This window comes from Lycorma delicatula, chromosome 9, assembly GCF_047948215.1.
Source record: "Lycorma delicatula isolate Av1 chromosome 9, ASM4794821v1, whole genome shotgun sequence".
Taxonomy (NCBI): Eukaryota; Metazoa; Arthropoda; class Insecta; order Hemiptera; family Fulgoridae; genus Lycorma; species Lycorma delicatula.
This window is the reverse complement of record NC_134463.1, coordinates 79,292,139-79,318,182: the sequence shown is the minus strand read 5'-3', so window position 1 is coordinate 79,318,182 and position 26,044 is coordinate 79,292,139. Positions and strand designations below refer to the sequence as shown.

Below are 26,044 nucleotides of genomic sequence, written 5' to 3'. Positions count from 1 at the left end.
ATTATTGTTAAGGTTTTTTAATGCTTTTAAAAGCCCTACATTTACAAATAAAAAAATTAACTGATTTAGTTACAACATAAAAAATAAAAAATGGTCCAAACAAAATTGTATTAATATGTTTTATGAGATCATTTTAAAATTACTTATTCATAACTGTTTTCACTGGGATTCTCAGAATCAAAATATTGGAACTGAAGAATAATGGCATACATTATTTTTGTATTGTACTGGAATACAGTTCAATATACACACAAGCATACTGTAATACAAATATACTGAATTCTTACTACAATAAAAACAGCAATCTATTTAGAATTTATTTCTACATTAGTTGATTTCTTTCTATATTAGTGTGTATATTGAACAATATTGGGACAAGTAAAAAACTATAGTCACAAACATTTAATTAACTTTTTTTTTGTTTCAGCACGGGTATTTAGAGTGGCAGGTATCGTTTATGATTTTATATCTCATTCTTTTCTTCAGCTCTGTAATTTTTGTACTGTTTGGAAAAGCAGATTTACAACCTTTAAATTATCCTGACATATAGTCATTGATAAAATGTAACTTAATTTTTTAATAAAAAAATCTTATACATTTACATTTCTTTATCATAAATCTGTCTACTGCTGTATTAGATCTGACAGTGTCATTAAACATAATTATGAGTCATACAGAAAAATTAATGTCGATGTGATGAATATGAGAAAGAAAATCATGAGGAAAAATAACTGAAAAACAAGCAGTGAAAATTTGCTTAATAGTCTTCAACAAAGTTATATGAGGTCAATCTAAAATAATTCTACTAAATGTAGAACAGTTTTCATTCCTTGTATTAAAAATGCAAAATCACATGTAATTTTAATAAACGTTTTATAATCACGTGTAATTTTAATAATAATGTATGTTTTATAATTTATCAAAAAGTATATTTTTATTTCTTTATAAATGTTATTTCTATTCTTTAATTATTAATATTATCATTATTTTTTTTTAATAATGATTTGTAATTTTGGTATGCAATCTTTCCCAGTATGTTCCTAAATTGGTGTGGTTGCAGATACTAGCCATTTGCAAGTACTGAAGGTAAAATTAGGGTGACAAAGACTTTAAAACAAGAGATCATAAAGCAATAAAGGTTTTAAAGCTTACAAGGCTCATTAAGCTATACTAAGTTGTTAATAATTAAGTTATGAAGAGTTATGTTGTGTGGGGATTGAAATGCTCATGGTTGATTTAGTTCTATCAGCAGAGGTTCAGATGAAGTCGTTCAGAGGGATCAGAGGGAAGAGAGTACGCTAAAAGATTATTTTTTCAAGTAGGCTTCTTAGTCAAATTTTTACTAAAGAAGGGAAATCTGAGTGATAATAAAAATTGGAAGGAAATTATTTTATTTTCTGATATTCGAAATATTATGGTTAAAGTAATATTTGCTTAGAAACGTGTGAATGGCTTTAGTAAAAAGGGATAAGGTATTGATAAGATAAACATCATAAGAACTAAACAGAGTGAGAATAAATATCTAAACAGTACCTACTCCTAAATCCTTTGAAAGAGCCTTTGACTACTTTGACTCTAGAGAAATCATATGGAAAATTATGATATCACCTGGTCTCCTATAATATTCTGAAAAAGAAAATTATATTTCAAATTTATGAAATTAGGAGTTGGGCAAAATTATTTAATTACTCTGTTCTGTAACAGAATTTAAACTGCTTATTTTTCCTCATGTTAAAAATATCGTACTTTACAGAATAGAAAGTTGTCTACAAAGAATACAAAGTATAAAGAGAACACGGAAGTGCTCCAGTTTTTATTAACTGTTATCTTCAAAGAAATTTGAATGTAAAATGGACTGTTAGAAGAGAAAAAAGTATGTAAGTGCAAATTAATTATATAAGTTGGGTTGGATGTACACAAACAAAAGATTCTTCATGCAGTTTTAAGATGATTGTTAGACTAGAATCTGCAACTAGAAGGAAGACAGGATGATTTGATAGTGAAGAGTGATTTGAGGCAGGATGGTGTTAAGGAAAGAGTTAAAGGAGATTTAAGAATTTTATAGAAATATTTTCACTAGACTAACAGTATATTTAGAAAGAAAAACTTCATTTTATGGTTAATATAAATAATAATTAAAGAAAAACGGTTTTAATAATAATTTCTTAAAAAGAATGATTTTACTTTCTTTATTTTATTTTTAAAAGAACAAAACAGTTTGTTTACAAATGACATATTTTATGAAAAAGATACAAACAAATGCGAGTATCATAAAATTAATAACTAAATTGGCCATCATTGCTCATAAAGAAGCAATGAATTATAATATAAAGAATATATAATATAAAGAATTATACAAATTAAAGGATTGACTATTATTAAAATTAAAAGGAAAATAATATTTCTGAAGAATTATTAAATTTAATTATAATTTATTATTTGTCTTACAATGAATATCACAATAACTTTTTTGATATTGAATGTTATGTGGTTTAAGAATATAAATTAAATACTCCATTGTGATCATTAGTTCTGGTGAAATATAATGAAAAGATATTGCAGTATCTGAACAACAATTCCAACCCTGAAAAAAATATAATTTATTAGAGGTATTTATCTTTCATGTATTGCAAATTATATTTTAATGAAAAGATCAGAATCTTAAACAATCTCTATTTTAATGATTTCGTTTATCAAGATATTAATTACATTTAATGACAAACTGAACTACAGTATTAAACGCAAATGTTTTACTTGTAAAACATTTTAAAACCCATTCAAAATACATTAAATAGTTTATATAAGACCTTTTCAATGCTGTTATAATGGTAATTTTGTTGATTCATGGTTGGAAAAAAATTTTCAATTTAAATCAGCGCATAAAAAAATTATTTTTTAATTTTGTACATCTACCTTTATTTTCCATATGGGTGTTATCTTTTAAACAAAATACATCACATCAAAACAACCAAAATAAAATTGGTTTCAAAAGCAGATCAATAACATTCAGTTGATACATTAGTTATTCATTGATACATTCAGTTATTTCAAAACAAGATACCAGTACAATACAATACAATCACGTACAACATACTGTTTTTTTCTTTTTGTGTTTGAGGTAAAGGCTAATTTTCATTGATTCGAGTCTTTGTTCTTATGTTACATTTGAATAAAGTAAAGAGTAAATATTTACATTATTAATATGAATTGCATCCTCCTAAATCCACTAACTGGAAAGAATTTTGTCGAAAATATGTCTACCAGGCAGGGCAATGGAACTTCATGGAAAGAATTTTTAATTTAACATTGACTGTTGTTGTGCATAAAATAATACTTTTAAAAACTGGCACAATATTTACACAGTTTTAACACCATTTTATCATATAGCATAATTATAGTAAAATAACACTCTGGAATATAATAAGAATGTATAGAAATCAGCTGTTTATTGTATTTAGGTTATAGTGTTGACTGTTGAAAGGATGAAATGTATATGAGAAAATTTAACATTTAATTTAAAATTTAAACAAAGTAAAAAAAAAATATGTATACTAACAGTTGGGCTAGGATAGTATATATGATCCCAATACCAGTTCTCTTCAGATATTCTGTTTGGAATCAAATGATCATAAGGTACAAGAGGAAAAAACCGTCCTCTTCCAAAGGAATCCCTGGTATCAATTGCTTCTGCACCAATGCTTTCCATACAAAATCCTATAAAACAATTATATTAATAGTATAATACAGATAATAATACAACTATCATTTTAATAATACAGAGTGCTAAGCTTAAACAGAGGCTCCCATCACTCAGTAATTTATACTAAATGCATATTTTGGTGTGAGATGTGTAAAATAATGTGAAAGATGTTGGTACGACTAGAGCTGGAGTGGGATTGCACGTTTAAGTATTGCCAGTCTGTGTCAAGCATTGGATTTTGAATAAGGTTGTGTAATCATGAGTTAAAGTTTATTGAAATGCGGTTAACTGTTGAAGAATGTTTGAAAAATAGGTCAGACCAGAAATGTACCCGATGCAGGTCAGTTTTAACGATGCAGGTCCTACAGTACATTAAAGCGGCAGTTAAAAGATCTCCCCATAAATCTTTTCAGAGATTTAAGCCAGGAAAAGAACATTTCTCTAGATTCAATCCACAACCCAATGAGGAGATTCCTCATTGGTGTTTATGAGGAGAATGAAATGTTATTAGAACACTGGCATTTTAGTTTGTGCTTTTCACAGATAAAGTTTGGTCTCACCTTGATTGGTACATTAAATGAACATATTTGGGGAAATTCTTCATTTTAAAGTTGCAGCTAGAGAAATATTTTGTCCTAAATATCTGTTCCGAGCGCAAAATAAATTTACTACTTGGCTTCGACCAACCTAGAAAGACACGGTTACGATTACATAGAGTACGAACGAAGTGATAAAATGATGGCTAAATGGGATTTCGGTGAGGACTCCAAATCAATGTGATTGTGGAGCCGAAGAACAGATGATGGAACAAATTCTGAATGTTCGCGCTGAGCCCTCAAAGATATATGGCAAGAAATCAGAATAGTCTCAACAGCTGCAAGAGACAGTGGTATCACCAGTTGTGGTGGTATCATCATACTTTCAATACGCAGACTCGCCAACGGTCCATTTGCAAGCTTAGGAGAAAATTTTACAAGTGTTCCCAAGAGAAAACGTGGTTTTCTCGTGGTGGTGATGTAAATGCAAAGTCCCGGCTCTGGCATAGTAAACGTAATGATCAGGTTGACGTATTTATATTTCAATTTGATTTGGAAGTACAGAATGTTGCAGATATGCGGGCGACTTACAGAGGGAATGTGGCCGCCAGTAGAATGTTTGAAGGAACAAATATCGATGTGGATGTGACCCTATTTCGTGGATTAACGTGGTGAACAACGGTCGGGTGCTGGTTTATTCCAATAGGGACCATCATTTAATAACTTTTGAGATGCAGTTTGGGAATCAAGATAAAGATCAACGTTTTCATGTGGTTGAACCTGGTCGAGTCCGCCTTTCTGGACAAGAAAACGTTTTGAGTAAAGATTATCCGCAGGGAGTGTACTCAGTCCGTTCTTGTGGACGGTAGAATTTGACACTTTATTGTGAGTGCGCTTTCCTCCGGGATGTTTGACGGTGGGTTATGTGGAAGATGCTGTGTTATTGATATCAGGGAACTCTAAAAATGAATTTACTAGAAAGACTCAAAATTTAGCCAATTTTTTTGGATAAGTAATAAGAGGCGATGAATCATGGGTGTTAGAATACGATCTCGAGACTAAACGGCAAAGTTTTGAATAGCACACAAAATATTCCTCGTCCGAAGAAAGTACGCATGAGCAAATCCAAGGTGAACACAATGATTATTGTTTTTACGACATCTGTGCAATTTTGCACAAAGAATTTGTACCTCCAGGACAGACAGTTAATATCGGCTTTTTGGAAAGACTTCGAAAACGGGTCCAGTGAGTCCAAACGGACAATGTAAATGATTGGGTGCTGCACGACGATAACGCGCCAGCTCACACTTCGCTTTCAATTCGAGAATCTATGACGAAGAAAAACCCACCTCCTTTACTTCCACAGACTCCCTACAGGCCAGATCTAGCTCCGTGCGATTTCTATCTTTTCTCTGAGTTTATGGGACACCATTTTGGGACGATGGAAAACATAAAAAAACTGTAACTGATGACACACACACGCGTGCACGCACACACACACACACACAAAGAAAATGACTTCCGGTATTGCTATGAACAGTGGAAAAAATGTTGGAATCGCTCTGTAACTTTCCAAGAGTCGTATTTCGAAGGAGATGTCTTGTAATTTCTGGTCCAATTAAATAAAAGATAAGTAAACTTACTCATGCTTATTTAATTTTTTTAATTACAAAAATGAGTAATAATTCAAAATTACAAAGTACCTTAAAATCAAAAACACAAATAATGCGAAATGTGCATTAGTTAAAAAAAAAGTAACAGAAAGATAACTGGTGGAAGGCTAATCTCCTCTAGCCAGGGCGCTGTCCCCTTAAACCCCCACAATGTTCATTAAACTCATGCTTGCGAGAATAATGATGAAAAATAAAAATTAAAGCTTGTTCAATTTGTAAAAAATATCAGCGTATTGTAATTTCTTCAGAGCAACATTTCGATCAGTGAAAGCTCCAATACTTTGAGTGATTTGAAGAATGCAAGTTTCAAAATAGTGAGCCTCCATTTTAAAGTTACTGGTTATCCGTTTAAAGGATGAATAAAAATTTATTTTATAAGTGTCTTAGTGTTATCCTGGCAAACATCACTAAGAACAGACCGTACTTCGTTTCTCATATTTTTATTTTTTATTTTTTTAGTCATGTAACCGGAGTGAAGTGCAGCCAATCGCATCGAACATACAGTAACAGTGACAGTAGCTGTGTCGGTTGAACCACCACTGTATACAGTTGCAGCCTTTTTTAAATATTTTTCGGAAGAATATTTGCAAACCCAAATCAAGTATTCTCATTCAGAATAATCAGAAAAGGGAAAACTCTGCAATCATTATCCAAAATATTTTTACCTTCTTCACTCCTTCGAAAAATTTAGTAATTGGTTTTTAGATATATGCACGGACACCAAAAATCAAGTTGACATCTTAATTCGTTACCGAGAAATTAAAAAACCAGCAAATTTAATTATTACTCAATTTTAAAATATCCCTTCTTAGTGTACAAATATACCGTAAGAAGAACGAGTATATAATACATTTTCTATTAATGTTCATTATTTTTTTTCTCCGTTGATTATCAGTCAGTCAAAACATGTTCTTTTATATATATTTACTGGGATAATAAAAATTGATTCTGTATTCCTGATTCAGCCAGTATTGGTGATCTACTTTTCTTATGGGTAACAATTACATTCACACCTCCGAGGAATTCATGGCCATCCTACAGGGGGAATGTGTGAAACAGCGGCCACAGCCTGGAAGACGCGTACAGAATGTTTACTGGTGGAACAGGGACATTGCGAGACTGCGTGGTGAAACCAAAACAGCAAGGCGGAGGATGCAGCGCGCACGACGGAGGGACTCTGAGCGCCTACAGGAGGAAACGGAGGTGTTCCACGCGGCACGAAGAAGCCTTTGTAGAGCCATTAAGGCTGCCAAACAAGAGGCGTGGCAACACCTCGTGGAAGACCTGGAGCAAGATCCGTGGGGCAGGGCCTACCAGATCGTCACCAAGAAGTTTGGTAGGCGCCTGACCCCATTGACAAGGGAACAGTCTCTCACAGCGATAACGGAGCTCTTCCACGTCAAAGAGGAGGAATGGGAACCGATAGCTGGTGATCAACAAAGGCGCTTCACTGTAGAAGAACTACAGTGGGCGTCCAAGAAGATGAGCCTGCGGAAGAGCCCGGGCCCAGATAACATCCCTGGGTCCATCGTGAAGGTGTTGGTGGATAGGCACCCGTGGACGGTGTTAGACATGTTCAGTGGGACATTGTCCACGGGGAGTTTTCCCGGCTGTTGGAAGGAGGCCAGGTTGGTCCTCCTCCCGAAACCGGGAGCCGAAGAAACCAGGAAATACCGGCCGATCTGCCTCATCAACGAGATGGGAAAGCTGTATGAGAGACTGATCGCTGAAAGACTGCGGTCGGAGATTGAGGCGGGCGGAGGTCTTTCCCCAGACCAGTACGGCTTCGTTCGGGGAAGATCGACCGTCGACGCCGTCCGACGGGTGCTAGAGTGGGCCAGAGTTTAGTCGGCAGGCACGTGGCGACGAAGGAAAATCCCATTGATCATTCTCCTAGACATCAGGAATGGATTTAACAGCGTGCCATGGGGAGTGATCATAGGAATACTCCGGGAGAGAGGGATCAGCGGCTACTTGCTCGCCGTAATAAATGACTATCTGCATGAGAGATCTCTGCGGGTACGCACAGAGGAAGGAGAAGATGACTTCAACATGTTTGGAGGGGTTCTGCAGGGGTCAGTGCTTGGGCCTCTTCTATGGAACATCGCGTACGACGGCCTTCTGCGGGAAGAACTCCCGGAAGGATGCCAGTCGGTCGCGTACGCAGATGACCTCGCGCTGATGGTGTCGGGACGGTCGGAGGAGGAGGTAGAAGATAAGGCAAACTTGGCGGTGGCAGTCGTCAGCAGATGGCTGAGGGAGAGAGGACTACGACTGGCACCGCACAAGACGGCAGCTGTCCCGATCACCGGCAGAAGAAGACTGAGAGGAATGTCCTTCATGGTAGACGACGTACGGGTCCACACGTCCGGTTGCGCTAAGTACCTGGGCGTGTGGATTGACAAGAATGGGCTGTCTAACACCCACCTCAGAGAGGTCACTAAGAGGGCCGAGAAGATACAAGACGCTCTACAAAAACTAATGGGCAACAAGAGCGGACCACGGGCGAGCAAGCGACGGCTGATCCTTTCAGTGGTTTCCTCCGTCTTGCTGTACGCGGTCCCGGCCTGGAAGGACGCACTTTCGAGAAAGAAGAACGTACGGATGCTAGCCTCCCTTACCAGAAGAGCGGCGATACGCATAACATCGGCGTACCGCACCGTATCTGGATGCGCAGTGGCAGTCATCGCAGGGGTGCCTCCCATCGACCTGCGGGCCACGCAGCTGGTCTCCACATACGAAGGAACGCCGAAGGCGGAAGCCGGGAGGCAGCTGATGGTCAACTGGCAGGAGATGTGGAGAACGGCTACGGCTGGGGCATGGACCAGGAGACTGATCCCGGACTTGGGACCGTGGGTCAGGCGGAGGCATGGGGAGGTAGATTACTTCCTCACGCAGTTCCTGTCTGGACACGGGGAGTTCGGGGTCTACCTACATCGGTTCAAGAGAAGACGGACACCGAGGTGCTTCTACTGCGGTCAGGATGACACGCCGGAGCACACCTTTTACGAGTGCGAAAGGTGGGCTGTGGTCCGGCGTAGGCATGGCACAGATGGCCTCACTCCAGAAACAACTGTAGCTTACATGCTGAAAGGGAAGAGAGAATGGGATGCGGTACAGAGCATGGTGGCTAGCATCCTGAAGACGAAGGAGGTACATGGAAGAGAGTGGGGAGAAGACTTCTAGGTGCGGGTAAGCAGCAATGTCCCTAGCAAGTATACTGTGTGTTTCTTCTACTATATATATTATTTTTGTGTTGTATTGTATTGTGAATTCATTGTCTCCATTGTCACTGTGGTTGGTACTCTACGGCCGGCTCGAGATGACAAGCACGATCGCTTCGACCGTGTGCAGGAGGGCCACGGCTAGAGGTGACATCGCCGAAGAGACAACATGAAGTGGGTTTCATTTATTATGTATTTTCCTTGTATTGTATGATTGTGGTATTATTTTATTTTATTGATTGTGTTCCTTCTAACGGTTACGACGGCACTCACAGCGAACGTGCCCGCGGATTGCGGAAGGAGGAATAAGTTCAGACGCCAACGTGATGGGCTGCAACTTAAGGGAGGAAAAATAAATAAATAAACAAAATACAGGGGGCGAATCGTGGTCGCCGTGCAGGGCCAGGGAGGCAGCCTGGATGCAGAGGACGCTTTGGCTCCTTCATATGCAAGAATGAAGGTCAGTTGGGGTGCTCCGATGATGCATTTGGGACCCTCAGGTGTGAGAGGGGGACGCGGCGGTTTGCCGGCTTCGCGCAATGCGTAGCCGGCAACCTAGTGTAGGGACGGGAAGGGTAGCCTCTAAGTGGAGGGATGTAGTAGTCGTCCAGAAGGGAGGGCTGCTGCATCTTGATGAAACTGAGAGGACCCCGATGGGACGCCAAAGAAAAGGCAAGACAGGGGGGCAGTCGACTGCCACGACACTCCGACATTCCTGCGCATAGCCTAATGGCGGAGGCCGGGGATGTTGGGGGTGTTTAAGAAAGAAAAAAAAAGAAAAAAAAAAGGGTAACAATTACATGGAATTACATACTTTCTGAATTTCGGCAAATTTTAATATGTTAGGTTTTATACCTCAATAATTTATATTTTCAGATAAGCTCCATCTCTGATAGAACAGTCTGGAAACTCGTAAATAAAATACACTTGTAGTAAATTTTGTAAAACTGTTCAAAATTATTGTTAAAAAAAATTGTATTTTTATATTTTATTAATGATTAACTTTAGTGTTACTTAATATAGCAGGTATACAACAGTTTCGGGCTCAGCCCATCGTCATATAGCAAGTTTACTACAAAGGACGAAATGCATAAAACTTATATAATATATAGGCTAAAAAATATAATTTAATACACATAATTTGTGTGCATTGCAAGCGATAGACGGTGACATGCATTCGAGGTATCCTCTTTTTATGGAAATACACTAAGCACTCTTTACCCTAACCAACGAGATATTCTGCTGGATTCCAAGCCAACTGGTTTCCCAGGGATAAGCATGCTGACGTCGCTGCTAAGGGACCCATTCAAAACCCGCATTCACTACTCGTATTCTTGCCTCCAAATTTTCAAATGTTATAAAACATCTGCGAATGGAATGGGAGAGAGAGTGGAATGCGACAGTTGATGCTTCCTTGGTTTTCATCCAGTAAAGTAGTCCGCGGATAGGTCATACCAGACTGACACACGGGCGGAGGACTGACTGACGAAGGAGATTGAGAACAAGTGGTAAGAACGGTGGGACGGCAGCACAAAAGGCAGATGGACACACCGCCTGGTGAGAGATGTAAGGCGCTGGCGAGGGAGAGCTCACGGCTCGCTGGATTAATGCCTTACCCAGTTTATGGCGGGCCATGGGGGATACAGAGCATACCTTCATAAGTTCGGCCTCGATGATGAACAGAACTGCCCGGGATGCGAGGAGGAGGAGGAAACGCCTTACCACGTGTTCTTCTACTGTCTGAGATACGAAGGAACTAGGACAGAGCTACTTGACATACTAAGCAGGGAAGTGATGTTCCAGCCTAAGGAGCTGATGGATATAATGATAGAAAAGAAAGAAAACTGGAAGGCGATCACTACGTATGTGAAAATCATGATGAAAGACCTCCAAGCATGGGAGGAGTCACGAAACAATAGGCGGCGTCGGAGAGTGCGGGTGCGGACAGGTTCCCCCGTACATACGGGGGTCGCCTTGACTGAAGAGGCCGCGGACACTCCACTCCCGTATCTGATGGCGTTCGCAGGTAGTAAGTATGAGTGCCTGGTTAGTTTATGATGTAAGTTTGCTGTATTATGATACGTATATATTTGAGTATTTTGCTTTTGATGTATAGTATGATCTTGAGCTAATTCCCTTCTTCTTGGGGCCTTATTGTAATATGTAGTATTTTGTATCTTTTGCATTCTGTGAGGTTTTTCTGTTCGGCTGCAGATTTTTTTTTCTGCTGTCCGATCTATGCATTTTTAGTGTTGTGTTTTTGCACTGATCATGTAATATTAATGAATGTCTCTTTTCAAGCGTTTCTTTTTCTTTATGTTCTTGCTGTTATTTTTATGTTTTTTCTGTTTATATTGTTGTGAGACTTGTACATATTGTGTGACTTTTTTCTTTGCATGTAGTTTGTAGTATGTAGTTTCATAATCTGTTTTCTGTATCTTGATGTATGGTGATGTATCTTGTTTGCTGTTATTTTGCTGTAACTGATGTGTTTCTGTTGATTTTCCTATTATGATGCGATTGCACTACGACATATGAGTTGGCGTGTAACCCCCCTTCCAGAAAAATGCTTCTTTAGCGGTTCCAGGAAGGGTAGTAGCCAGGGGTGGGGGTTTAGTCGGTAGTGCGTAGATTTACATACGCATATTAATAACATCTTGCGGCACCTGTTAGCGAGCCCGACACTGCTCTAACACGGGTACTGCTCTCGTTTTTAATGATTATGGCTGACGGTCGCATGGGTAAGTGATAAGTGGTAAATAGTTGAGTTGTGTGTGTGTTTTGTGTACTCTGGGTGAGATTGTGGAAATTTAAATTAACTTTTGAGTGCTCTTTGGTGGATAGGTTATATCTTGTGGCTATGTCTTCTTAATTGTGGTTCACTTGTCTTGTGTTGGCTTGATTGTATGAATGTATAAATGAATTGTATGAATGTATTCTTGTAGTGGTTTAATATGGATGATGTTTGCTAGTGGAGACCGAATGTGTGTGTGGGCACTTACCCCCTCCTGAAGTGATGCTTTATTAGCGGTTTTCAAGGAGGTGGGGTCACCAGGGGTGGAGGTTTAGTCGAGTTGGTAGTGCGCAGGAATATATACGCATTTTCTGTAACAGCTTGCGGAACCTTTTAGCGAGTCCGACACTGCTTCGGCGCCCATAAATGGGGTTCCTCCACCTCACGGTGGAGTCAAGTGTGTTTCTCCACTTCACGTGTGTCAAGACTGACACACGGACATCTTATGGTAGTCGGATGATATTCCTATGGGTCCTCAATGTAACTACCGTTTAACTGTTCACCATATTTTTTTGGACTACGCAGCAATACGTCACAATGCCTACCACAATACGGCGTATTCCGTACAATAAACCAGTGGCAGCTCGCGTACAGGCACTGTGAAACTGCAGAACTCTCTATTTTTACTTGATATTATCGATAACATTTAATATAATAAGCCCTTTTTTATTTATTTCTTTATACTTTTACGATATATAATCATCCTTAAGCTTAATGTCAGTAGCCATCCTCCAGTTTATGAAAAAGATACAAAAATCTTTATATGGAACTGTGTGGTGTTTGTGCGCATGCGGACACATAAGAAGCTACACGCGAGGCTGCGGGAGAGAGAGCACTATCCCTCACGCAGTGCCGACCCTGGCGTGCTGGTGTAAGGTAGTTTGTTTTTTACTCCGTGTATGTATATTAACGTTCCTTGCTCATTCCCTTTTCTAGTTTAGTCGGTGGAAGGAATATGAAAAAGATTTAGTTGTTTTTTCAGTAGGGATCAGAAGACGGCGGAAAGCAAGGGCTCTTTGATTGCTAAATCTGTCCAAAAACACGTTAGAAGTACGAAAGAGAAGGTAATTAGTAAAAACTGATTATGTATTTGTTTCTGTGTACATAGAAATTTAAATTAAGCACCACTGGGCTATAATGTTTTTAAGCGGATATTTTATTTAGTTATTAACTAATAATACTAAAAAATGTTACTGTATTGACATTTTATTATTTATTCGTGTACCGTATTATTAATCGTTACGTTAACCGTGTACATTTATTATTAACCGTGTACCATATTCTTGAACGTGATAAACTGTAGAATTCGAATTTTTATTATCCTGCTTTCGGCTATTCTCTATGATTAATTTTTTCTTCGGTTCTTTTATTTTAGAGAAAACTTTAACCATTTTGAAAAGGCCCAGAAAAATGTTTCTGGAGCGGGACCCCCACTAATTTTAGTTACGAGCCCCCACTGCAATCAAAAATCTTTTTATTTGAAATTTCAAAATTCTGATGCTTAAATCTTATTTTGGTAACCATTATAATCAATAAAAAAGCTCCATTTGTACGGGGGGCCCCAAAATTTTAAAAATTCGGGGAATTTTTTTTTGTTACATTTAAATGTGTTTTATAAAAATTAAAAATAAGATTTTTAATGATTGAATTGCAAAGACTTTCCGGTAAAGCCAACATAATTTGCAATGAATGAAAGGCCGAGGTAAAGGATTTCGGGGTCATTCCGCCCCCGAAATCGACATTTTAAAATAAAATTTAATTATTAAAATAATGATCAATTTTAAATTCAAAGAATTAAATATTAGCGAAGAATTCAGAAAGCCGAGGTTCTACCCGCCACGAGAATCGGCAAAAATTAAAATCATTTAAGTAAAAATGTAAGAATTAATAATAAAATTTATGTATATGTATTTTATTGGGGTGATATAAATCAAATTTCTAATACTAAAAAAAAATTGGAAACAATAACCTCAAAATTGTTTTTAAAAAAGTATTATTAAAAAATCATGATTATTTTTATTGTTAACCACTCATCATCAATAACTACAGAGGAAACAGTTTAACAAAAAATATAATAAATTAAAAAACACGACTGCCGAAAAAAAAACATTGTTGACAAACATTACTTTTTTTCTGGTTTGGTTCCATCGTGATTTTGTATTAAACTAGCAAATACCCCGTCACAATTTAAAAAACTGTAAGATTAGTTGTGAAAATAAAGCAACAATTCCGAATAACCGTGATCTCTTAGATCAAGAGTATATACCTGATACATGCGAAAGTTACCCTTCAACCTATTAACAAATACCTCGTCTGAATTTTGAAAATTGGACGAGTGTTTGCAGAGATATTATAAGGGCACCTCATTGCACCTACCAAAACAGCGCTCTAAGGGCACCTCATTTGTTACCAGTTAATGGTGATAATTGGTCTAGCCTTGGACGAGGTGCTCGCATCACCTCAACACTCTAGTCTCATATGCAGTCTCCACAGGAAGCCCGTTATTATTAAACAGAACTTTTTATTAAACAGGAATTTTTTAATTTATTTAGTATTATTTTATTTTATCTAACGTAAATTTATGTTGTTTTATTTTTAGTTCAAATCCAGCTCACACAGTAATAGAGGCTCATGGTTCACAGTTCATTAATTCAATTCATTAAAGTTTGTGTTTAACTGGCAAATTTCCACTACTACATTTGTATATGTATATATGTATTGTTTGACACTCCCATTAACATAAGGATTCCAATGCAGGATCATACATCTAGCTCAGTCCAGTCATTGAGCTACTATGATGGAACATACATACATACACCCTAAATACATTACACTCCTTTTTGGGCAGCTGTGTAATAAGGAAAAAAAAAATAGATTAAGAAAATAATTGAAATAAAACTTTAAATAAAAATATAAAACTTTAATTAAGAATACCTTTGAAATTCTGAAAAATTAGTATTTCTAACAGTATTTATAGAATAAGTGTAAAAATTTAAATAACTGTTGCCGTTTTTTGTAATCAGAATACTAAGTGTGTAATGTTTAAAAACATCTTCAATACTTAAAACTTCAACTTGCACTATACTTAATGCTTTAATGTAAGCACCTAATTTAGGCTGAATTAGATGAAAATTTATGTCAAGATAACAAGAACTCTATATGATTAATCAAAGAGATATCTCTTTTCTTTTTTTTAGCCTCCAGAACCATCGTTAGGATTGCTGTTTGATGAGATCTACCAGAAGAGAACTACCAGATTTGGACTACTGAACCTGAAGATTTTCTTTGAATCTCCCTTACACCCACAAAAATAGGCATATAGTGTGCAGTTTCAAAGAAAAAAATAATAGAACAGTGTTTTTTTTTTTTTTTAAAACTGTGGATGCTACCAAGAAATTCTCCTGTAGTTCATAGCCTGCTGGTTGCAACAGATTGCCTTACAGCTCACTCTATGATACAGGTGCTACAGGATTTTTTAGTGGAAGAATTATTTCAAAGGATTATGGCAAACAGGATCCCCTGATCTGATTAGTCCAGACTTCTTTCTATGGGGTTACATAAAAGAAATTGTTTATAGGAGGAATCCACACACCCTGCAGGTAAATATTACCAATCCCATGCAGGAAATAGACAGGATACAGCTAACAAGAGTAGCCTGGAACATGATCAAATATGTTGATAAGTGCATAGAAGTGGAACATCATTTTCAACACCTTCTGTAAATATTACCTTGGCAATAAACTATTATTTATAGACTAAACTAAGTGATGGGACCACTTAGTTGAACGCCTGTATAATGATAGTACAATATAATAATTGTAAGTTAACCTATGAAAAAAAGTTTTATTACTCCAACAAGCAATACCAGAAATAAAACACTACTACACTTGAGTCATGCGGCTATACATGGGAGTGCAGTAATACATAAAAATTGTATGATAACTTTCCTACTGCTTTTTCTAAATTTGAGAAAAAGTGACTGTAGGATCAGCAATGCCATAATTTTTCTGTTCTTTCTGGTGTCTTTGTATTCATGATTTTAAAATTGATTTAAAGACACTAAAATCAAGCAAAACAAAAAACCATTTTGTTGTTTTGCCACCTCTAATTTCATGATCAGTAATCATCTATTTCAGAATTAATTTTGGTGAATGAAAATTTAGAATAAACAGTGGGCATGTAACAAAAAATGTTAAAATACAATTTTAAATATTGGGAAACAATGAAAATAATAGTAATAATTACAATATAATTAAATCATACCCATTTCCACATCTTCAGATCCTTCATTGTCTTTTTTACAACCAGTATTTTCGTCATTGTTGAATCCATCTTCAATTAAACTTTCTACAGCAGCTCTACTCAGTATATAACCTCAAAATATAGACAGAAATGAAATTAATCTAAATCTACAAATCCAAGAACAAACACTGTTCAAAAAAATTTTTTTTATGATTTAATAAAAATCAAGCATTGCTTTTAACTTCCAGTAGTAATAACATAAACCCACCGGCTTGGTCTAGTGGTGAACGCGTCTTCCCAAATCAGCTGATTTGGAAGTCGAGAGTTCCAGCGTTCAAGTCCTAGTAAAGCCAGTTATTTTTACACGGATTTGAATACTAGATCGTGGATACCGGTGTTCTTTGGTGGTTGGTTTCAATTAACCACACATCTCAGGAATGGTCGAACTGAGAATGTACAAGACTACACTCCATTTACACTCATACATATCATCCTCATTCATCCTCTGAAGTATTATCTAAACGGTAGTTACCGGAGGCTAAACAGGAAAAAAGAGAGTAGTAATAACATAACCTTTTTCCAGTTTTACTATTATCCATTTTACAAGTCTGGTTCATAATAATTGACTAAAGTAAGATTAATTTATAAAAAAAAATAATAATAATAATAATTTCAATGTTGTTTTAAGTACTCATTTCTTGAAAATATAGCTCAAGTATTTGTTTAAAAAAATATTCTTAAATGAATGTAATTAAAGCAGTAATTTCTACTTAACATAACCTTGAGTTGTCAATAATGTTCCCAATATGTCAATACAAAGGTTGAGCTTGTTTTATTTCAGTTTTATTAACATATCATACCTTGAGAAGTATCCTATTTTTTATACTGGAAAGTTGTTAACAATGGATACACTGAATGTGTATATATTCATTATTGAAGACCAAAGATTTTTCATTTGACATCAACTTTTTTAAAACATACAATATTAGCAAAAAATCAAAAATTAATGTAAAACATAACAGTTTCCAGTTTCTGGTTTAATAATTTGTATAGTTTTTATCAAGCAGATGTATGTGTATTACTGTTAGGGTTTAGTGGACAACTATTTTTTTTTAATTTTATATAAATTTTGACCTTTAAAACATTTTAAAGGATCCAAACTAAGGTTTATTGAGGAAACACTTTGTAAATCTTGATGTATAGACAACTTGTCCCTTGTTCATATAGTGAATGTAGCTTGTTACAACTGTTGATTGCCAGACCGGGATATGTTGTTAATTAGAAACCAACAACAGAATGATGACTGAGAAATAATATGAAGGAGTCTAATAATTTTGATGCAGTCAGGCTTCAAACTATGACACCCTGTAATGTGGATAGCACAAAGGAACTTCATTTCTAATTCAGTCATACTGAATATAAAATAGTCACATTATCATTCTTATCATTCAGTCACATAAAATTTACAAGAATTTAGTCTTAGTATACAGAATAGAGAAAAAACCTCAGATTTGAAAAAGAATGTAATTGTTATCATACTGAAATGGAACAATTTTTGGTATAGTGATAGACTCTGTTATGGTAAGAATAAATTAGTTATTAAAATAACTTACATTCGATTTCATTCTTTGAGATAGTTTTCTAATAATACTGAAAGATACTTTCTTCAAAACCGTAACATCATGATGAATATTGTTATAATTTATTTTCGCAGGTTTACTAGATGTAAATCTAAACTAATATATTATTTGATTATATCAGTTGCTGGATAACCTCAATAATTAACACAAATTTTAACAAAAAAGCTACTTATAGATTCATTTTAAGGATAAAATCAAAACCTAAACCGACAACGATTGTTAACGTCTATATGCCTACAAGCGCCCATGATGATGATGAGGTAGAGTGTGTATACGAAGAGATTGATAAAGCAATTAAACACGTAAAAGGAGATGAAAATTTAATAATAGTTGGAGGTTGGAATGCAAGCATTGGAAAAGGCAAGGAAGGAAATATAGTGGGTGAATACGGGCTGGGCAAAAAGAATGAAAGAGGGGACCGACTTATAGAGTTTTGCACGAAGTATAATTTAGTAATTGCCAACACCCAATTTAAAAATCATAATAGAAGAATATACACTTGGAAAAAGCCAGGCGATACTGCAAGGTATCAGATAGATTATATCATGGTTAAGCAAAGATTTAGAAATCAACTCGTTGACTGCAAAACTTACCCTGGAGCAGACATTGATAGCGACCATAATTTGGTGATAATGAAATATAGATTGGGGTTTAAAAACCTGAAGAAAAGGTGTCAGATGAATCGGTGGAATTTAGAGAAGCTTGAGGAAGAGGAGGTAAAGAAGATTTTTGAGGAGACATCACAAGAGGTCTGAGTAAAAAAGATAAGGTAGAAAATGTAGAAGAAGAATGGGAGAATGTTAAAAAGGAAATTCTTAAATCAGCAGAAGCAAACTTAGGCGGAATAAAGAGAACTGGTAGAAAACCTTGGGTTTCAGACGATATATTGCAGCTGATGGATGAACGTAGAAAATATAAGAATGCTAGTGATGAACAAAGTAAAAGGAACTATCGGCAATTAAGAAATGCTATAAACAGGAAGTGCAAAGAAGAGTGGATTAAAGAAAAGTGTTCAGAAGTGGAAAGAGAAATGAACATTGGTAAAATAGACGGAGCATAAAGGAAAGTTAAGGAAAATTTTGGGGTACATAAATTAAAATCTAATAATGTGTTAAACAAAGATGGTACACCAATATATAATACGAAAGGTAAAGTCGATAGATGGGTGGAATATATTGAACAGTTATACGGAGGAAATGAATTAGAAAATGGTGTTATAGAGGAAGAAGAGGAAGTTGAGGAGGATGAAATGGGAGAAACAATACTGAGATCTGAATTTAAGAGAGCATTAAAAGATTTAAATGGCAGAAAGGCTCCTGGAATAAACGGAATACCTGTAGAATTACTGCGCAGTGCAGGTGAGGAAGCGATTGATAGATTATACAAACTGGTGTGTAATATTTATGAAAAAGGGGAATTCCGTTAGACTTCAAAAAAAGTGTTATAGTCATGATACCAAAGAAAGCAGGGGCAGATAAATGTGAAGAATACAGAACAATTAGTTTAACTAGTCATGCATCAAAAATCTTAACTAGAATTCTATACAGAAGAATTGAGAGGAGAGTGGAAGAAGTGTTAGGAAAAGACCAATTTGGTTTCAGGAAAAGTATAGGGACAAGGGAAGCAATTTTAGGCCTCAGATTAATAGTAGAAGGAAGATTAAAGAAAAACAAACCAACATACTTGGCGTTTATAGACCTAGAAAAGGCATTCGATAACGTAGACTGGAATAAAATGTTCAGCATTTAAAAAAAATTAGGGTTCAAATACAGAGATAGAAGAACAATTGCTAACATGTACAGGAACCAAACAGCAACAGTAACAATTGAAGAACATAAGAAAGAAGCCGTAATAAGAAAGGGAGTCCGACAAGGATGTTCCCTATCTACGTTACTTTTTAATCTTTACATGGAACTAGCAGTTAATGATGTTAAAGAACAATTTAGATTCGGAGTAACAGTACAAGGTGAAAAGATAAAGATGCTATGATTTGCTGATGATATAGTAATTCTAGCCGGGAGTAAAAAGGATTTAGAAGAAACAATGAACGGCATAGATGAAGTCCTACACAAGAACTATCGCATGAAAATAAACAAGAACAAAACAAAAGTAATGAAAAGTAGTAGAAATAACAAAGATGGACCACTGAATGTGAAAATAGGAAGAGAAAAGATTATGGAGGTAGAAGAATTTTGTTATTTGGGAAATAGAATTACTAAAGATGGACGAAGCAGGAGCGATATAAAATGCCAAATAGCACAAGCTAAACGAGCCTTCAGTAAGAAATATAATTTGTTTACATCAAAAATTAATTTAAATGTCAGGAAAAGATTTTTGAAAGTGTATGTTCGGAGTGTCGCTTTATATGGAAGTGAAACTTGGACAATCGGAGTATCTGAGAAGAAAAGATTAGAAGCTTTTGAAATGTGGTGCTATAGGAGAATGTTAAAAATCAGATGGGTGGATAAAGTGACAAATGAAGAGGTATTGCGGCAAATAGATAAAGAAAGAAGCATTTGGAAAAATATAGTTAAAAGAAGAGACAGACTTATAGGCCACATACTAAGGCATCCTGGAATAGTCGCTTTAATATTGGAGGGACAGGTAGAAGGAAAAAATTGTGTAGGCAGGCCACGTTTGGAATATGGAATATGTAAAACAAATTGTTAGGGATGTAGGATGTAGAGGGTATACTGAAATGAAACGACTAGCACTAGATAGGAATCTTGGAGAGCTGCATCAAACCAGTCAAATGACTGAAAACAAAAAAAAAGATTCATTTTCAATTCAGAGATTTTTCTGGCTAGTTATCATTACAGTAAGCAGTGAAATAAGCACTAAAAAAACTGGTTATTTTGTTTTTCTTGATATTTGTTGGCTAGCATTCACAGTTACATTTATAATACTTTTAAAGAATTATTTATGTAAATACATAACTGAATACATAAAGTGTGATTTGTCATAATAGCTCTGTTTAATATAAACAGGTTTCCTTAGTTTGAAGTAGAAAAGTGAGCATAGATGATCTCGTTCAGGTCAACTACCTTTTAGATAAAGGGAAAGGATAATGGGCTCGTTGTCTTAGTCAGGTTTTTTGGCACATTCAGTAGTTCATATCATCCACTCAGTAACTAAACATGCTAAGTGTGAATTTGTGGCTTTTATGATACTTTATATGAACTGAGTTTAATAATCTGTGCATCATGTCAACAAACTAAAAATGGTCGTGATAACAACTGAAAAAAACTGGATGCAATTAGAAGAATTAAAATTGCGGCAGTCGATTTTGATATCAATGTTTCTACTGTTTCTGATTGGGTCAAGATGAAAAATAAGTTTGAAGAGTGTTCTTATACAATGCCAAACAAGAGAACAACAGAAGCATGAACAGCCTGGAGCTGTCTTCATGCTTGGTTTTGGGTCTGGCTCCAAGAGGGTAATAAAAACTGATGAACAATGAAGACGTGTCTAAACAAGAATGTGAATGAGTCTGTGTTTCCATGATTCATGCAACAAAGGGAAATAGGAATGGCAATGCCATTAACAGGTCCAGTTATTCAGGAAAGGCCAAGATTTTATTCAAAATGATGGGTGAGCCTGGATGACTCAAAAATACCTACAGAATATGTCAGGTAAATGTCTGTGGTCATAGTTTATCTGTTGATGTTGATGCTGTGAGCAGTTTTAAAACAGAAATGGACAACTTTTTCCAGTGATATAAAAAGATCAGATCTATAATGCAGATGAAAATGGGCTAAATTTTGGTCAGATGATGAAAGAAATTGCAAATCCTTGCAATTCTTTTCATCATCTGATATTTCTACCAGATATGGTGAACATATGTACATTAGGTATCATAATCGAATAGTTATGGATAATCTGCTTTGAGACACTACTTGCTACTAAAAATGGAACAGCTATTATTCATATCAAACATCCCATGTCAGGCTTGCTAGAGAAACTGAAGAATGAAGAGGGTTATCACTGCTCTCTTCATGGAGTTGAATGTTATACCACATGTCAGTGTGGCCATGTAACAAATGATATTCAGCTCTTTTCTTGCACATCACAGGAGCTCAAAAGTACTGTAACTAATACTAATGGATATTGTATTTCATGTAATTTACATATGTCACAGACATAATACTGTAACAGACAGTATAAAGCAACAAATTATGCTCTGAATCAATGCATTATAAACCTAGTTATTACTTAGGAGGAAAAATATTGGTCAGATGTGTTAAGTATTTGAAGAAGTAAATTCTTCACAGAATTTCATCAGTTAAATATTTAAATTAAGTTTATTTAATTAATATTCTCCATGTAATATTGAGTTAATATTTCTTTAATAAAATAATACCGTTTTTCTAAAGTTTAATTAGAAAGCAAACAACAGTGATTTATACTAAGAGAGAAAGTACTAAAATGATAAAGTACTAAATTTTCTGTTTTTTTCATAAATTTTATTTTTGTTCTATTCTTTTGTTCTTAATTTGTTTATGTCTATTCTTGGCTTTTATAAAAAAAATTAATGAATTGCTCAAAAAATTAATTCATAGAATGTTAATTAAATCATTTGCATGAACTTGAAACAGTTGATACCAAAACAGTTGTTCACATCTGTGAAGGTAAAAAATTATGAGAAACAACAGTTACACAATTGATTTTTTAACACAATTAGCACATAAAGAGTTAACTAAAAATAATCCTAAAAGTGACTTGTAAAACAAATATCATCAAGGAAATTGATTAAATATGAAAACTAAAATAAATCAAACATTGCTAATAAAAAAGAGATTATGCTCAAAAGCATAGGATTCCATTCTAAAGTAATTTTTATGCGCTGTGTTCATCTTCATTTACACACATATATCCACATATAAACAATGAAATATGCAGATAACCATTAAAATCATAAATTATAGTTAATACACATAAAAATGTTGATTTAATTTTAAAGTTAATTGTTCATTTTTAAAATTATAATAAAATTTTGATTGTTAATTACCTTACCGGCTCCACCACTCATAAATCCATTTTCAACGAATTTACTAAACTTACAGCCAAAGTATAACAGATCAGAAAATATATAATTACTTAATAAGTATCGTAAATTTTCCATTACAATATATCTGTAAATTAAATAAAAAAATATGTAAATTCATTTCAGTTTAGCAAATTTATAAAAAAAATATTAATCTAAAAACTTTTTAAATGCAAGTAATTTTATTTAATGTTACAAATGTAAAGTATTTTACTAAGAGAAGATATTAAAGATTTGTAATAATAAAGAGAAAAAGTTTTTTTTATTAATTACTCTTATTTAAGAAACTTCACTATAGATCCAAAAATTCATTCATTGGAGTTTATACTTCCTGAAGAATACAAAGCAAAATTGTGCAGAATTATTATTCATTCTACATCATTTAAAGGCGTAGTAAAATTTTGTTATAAAAAAAATTGTAATTGCAAGTTTAAAATATATGTAACAACAAACCTATAAATCTTGACTTTGATAATACAGCTTTATAATTAATCTGAGCTGGTTAGAGCAGTTCACTTAAATTTTTTACTATTTTAAGGAAAAGAGATAGTAAATGGAAATATAGAAATAACTCTCTTGTGAGTGGTAAACGCAAAGTTTAAATTAAAAGCTGCTTAAAATAAATCATTGGACTTATCACAAAATATAATACATCAGAAATATATAAATTGAATTGCTTCAACTGCACAAAAAAGTTGTTTATTGGGTCAAATGGAATACCTTTTAAAACAAAAGATACAATGTACATTTGAAAGCCATCTATTGCAACATAGTATCAGAATTTACTAACATTTCCTAGATGCAAACCATAAATAAAATTATTATATAACCTTGATATTCTAAACAAACACAAAAAATATGAATTTATTAACACAAAAAAAAATAAATATAATCATAATATATTACACAAGTAGGAAGAATTCAAATCCAATAAATTTCAATTTAATACATGTCTACCTAACTCAAAATCCCTACCATTGCAAACAGCAGCTTCAGTTTCTGAAGATGGCTGACATAGAGATTGAAAATGTTATGACAAACTTGAAAACATTAAGTTTGTTTCATTTTTTTGTTGAGAAAGTTTTAAGTTTTTTACATTACATAGTACATGCTTTTATGGCTATGGGATTTCAGCTGTAATTGTTTAAAATTGAATTTCAAAATTATAATTGGTTTAAATTTTACTTATTAATTAGTAAATTACAAAATCTGTAGAAGTAATTTTTAAAAAATGAAAGGAATACATACGTGTCATCGTCAGCTTTTAAAAACCACTGATAATCATCTAAATAATTATCATAAATATAAGTAAATGTCGCTTTTGTTTTACCCCATAACATTTCATGACCTTCTTCAACTGATAGTTCTACAACTGGCATGTTGCTTGTATTTTTGTTGATAGTAGTACCTACAAAGTACAAAGTAGCAATATTTATAGTATAATGCAGACTTAGAAATATTAATCATTATCTTTTCTTAGTTTACTTTATTGCTAATATTTAGGTTTTTTTAAAGGACATCTTTCAGTTAAGTATAATTAAACTGGAAAGTAGTTTAAGCAGTTAACTGCCTATTTGAAAGCAGTTTATGAAAATTCTATTATGAAAGTTCTATGTTTTTGTAGGACTGACTCTAATCAGAAAGAAGATGCAATTAATTCTAATTGGACCTGATGTCCACGTATGAATGTATTTTAATCAACAAAGATCAATTAATCACATTGTTTCAAGATAGATACTGAAGAAGATTAACTTCTAAACTGTAATTGGACTAATCTTGAAATAGAATAAATAAAAATAATATTAGAACACATTACCAAACAAACCAGTACTCAAACAATAAAAGATCTAATGAATGTACAAATACACTCTGTAATAACATAAAACTGGCATTTCCAAATAAACTGAAGGAAGTAATCACAAATGTAGCAAATTATTTATATTTTAGGAAGGATTAGGAGGTCTGACTTATATTATAATATACCTATATTACTTATAAACTTCATTTATATTATGGCTAAACCTATTATCAGAAAAGGAACTATCCTTTTCTAATTACATTAGTCCACAGGGAGTCTTCCCTATCAGGTAACAACAAGAAGCACTGAATTTACAGGTATCTGGAATGGAAAAATTAGGGATTAAACCTATATTCACAAACTTGATAAAAGAGAAAAAAGGGTAAAAATATAAGGGGGTGAATGGTGTGAAATAATCATCCTTTCAGAGGAGCTGCAGTTTAAGACAAACATGTGTACTCAGAAATTGAAGCTCAAGGTCCTTCTAAGCAGTGGGGACTCAATCCATCTAAATTCCCTTAAAAGATATTTTTAACCAGGTGCAAATGTTCATTACTAATAAACAATTTTGTATTGATTAGTGTAAGTGTGCTGCAAGAAAAGTTTTCTTCCTTCAGGAATTAAAGAGCCTTTTATGGCGACATAAAGCTACTGAAGGAAAAAAAACTTTGCCCATCTCTGGAATTGCGTGGCTTGAGAATTATCAAATTGAATTTTAAACTATTCAGTTACAGCATCATAAAAAACCTGTGTAATTTTCATATTTTAAAAAAGGGATCTTAACTCATTTGATCATTTTATAACAGATAGAAATATATTTATCAATCAGCAGTTATTGTTCAAATATTACATGCTTTTGGCCATATCATAAATAAACATATTTTTGACTTAGATATTGCTGTTAATTGGCTGGAACTTTCACATAACAGCTCCAACACTATTTCCAAAAAGGCATTTACAGTCAATAAAAATGGGATTAAGTTTACACCTGGTTTAGTTGTTCATTAACAATGGATTATTTTCTAACAATATAATTTTTTTTACTGATTGTATATTAATATATAAATTATAATGGTATAAATGTAGATAATACATACCATTTTCAGGCGAACTCATAAATAATAATTTATTACATCTTTTACCCCATGTATCCATAACAGCTTTTCCTTTAACATTTAAGTTACTAGGTGTAGTTAAAACAGCACACAATACTTTAACATTCTCACTAGTTTCTATGGCAGATACTTTGACATTATTATAGTTATTACTAACTTCTACATTTAATCCATTATTTTCTTGCAAAACATTAATCATACTTTGTTTTGATAATATTCTATAAACCCTATAACAATGAAAGTAATTAAACGAGCTCATTGATCATAATAATAAATTT

General features: G+C 34.3%; 1 protein-coding gene across 1 annotated transcript; it reads right to left on the bottom strand.

The window, feature by feature from the left end:
* Positions 1 to 2,378: 2,378 nt before the first annotated feature.
* Positions 2,379 to 25,984, bottom strand: LOC142330052 (glycoprotein-N-acetylgalactosamine 3-beta-galactosyltransferase 1-like). The gene is made up of 6 exons (XM_075375078.1): positions 25,749 to 25,984; positions 24,102 to 24,261; positions 22,823 to 22,941; positions 16,191 to 16,301; positions 3,557 to 3,714; positions 2,379 to 2,584 (listed from the first exon to the last, which is right to left on the bottom strand). The coding sequence occupies exons 1-6, from the start codon at positions 25,963 to 25,965 to the stop codon at positions 2,426 to 2,428; spliced, it is 924 nt and encodes a 307-aa protein (XP_075231193.1). The 5' UTR covers positions 25,966 to 25,984; the 3' UTR covers positions 2,379 to 2,425.
* Between the last annotated feature and the right edge of the window lie 60 nt (positions 25,985 to 26,044).

Coding starts and splice junctions, on each gene's coding strand:
- LOC142330052 (XM_075375078.1), bottom strand. CDS start 25,965: ATGATTAATGTTTTGCAAGAAAATAATGGATTAAATGTAGAAGTTAGT. Junction 16,302..22,822: donor ATTTATGAGTGGTGGAGCCG/GTAAGGTAATTA, acceptor CTATATTTTGAG/GTTATATACTGAGTAGAGCT. Junction 3,715..16,190: donor ATCTGAAGATGTGGAAATGG/GTATGATTTAAT, acceptor ATTGTTTTATAG/GATTTTGTATGGAAAGCATT.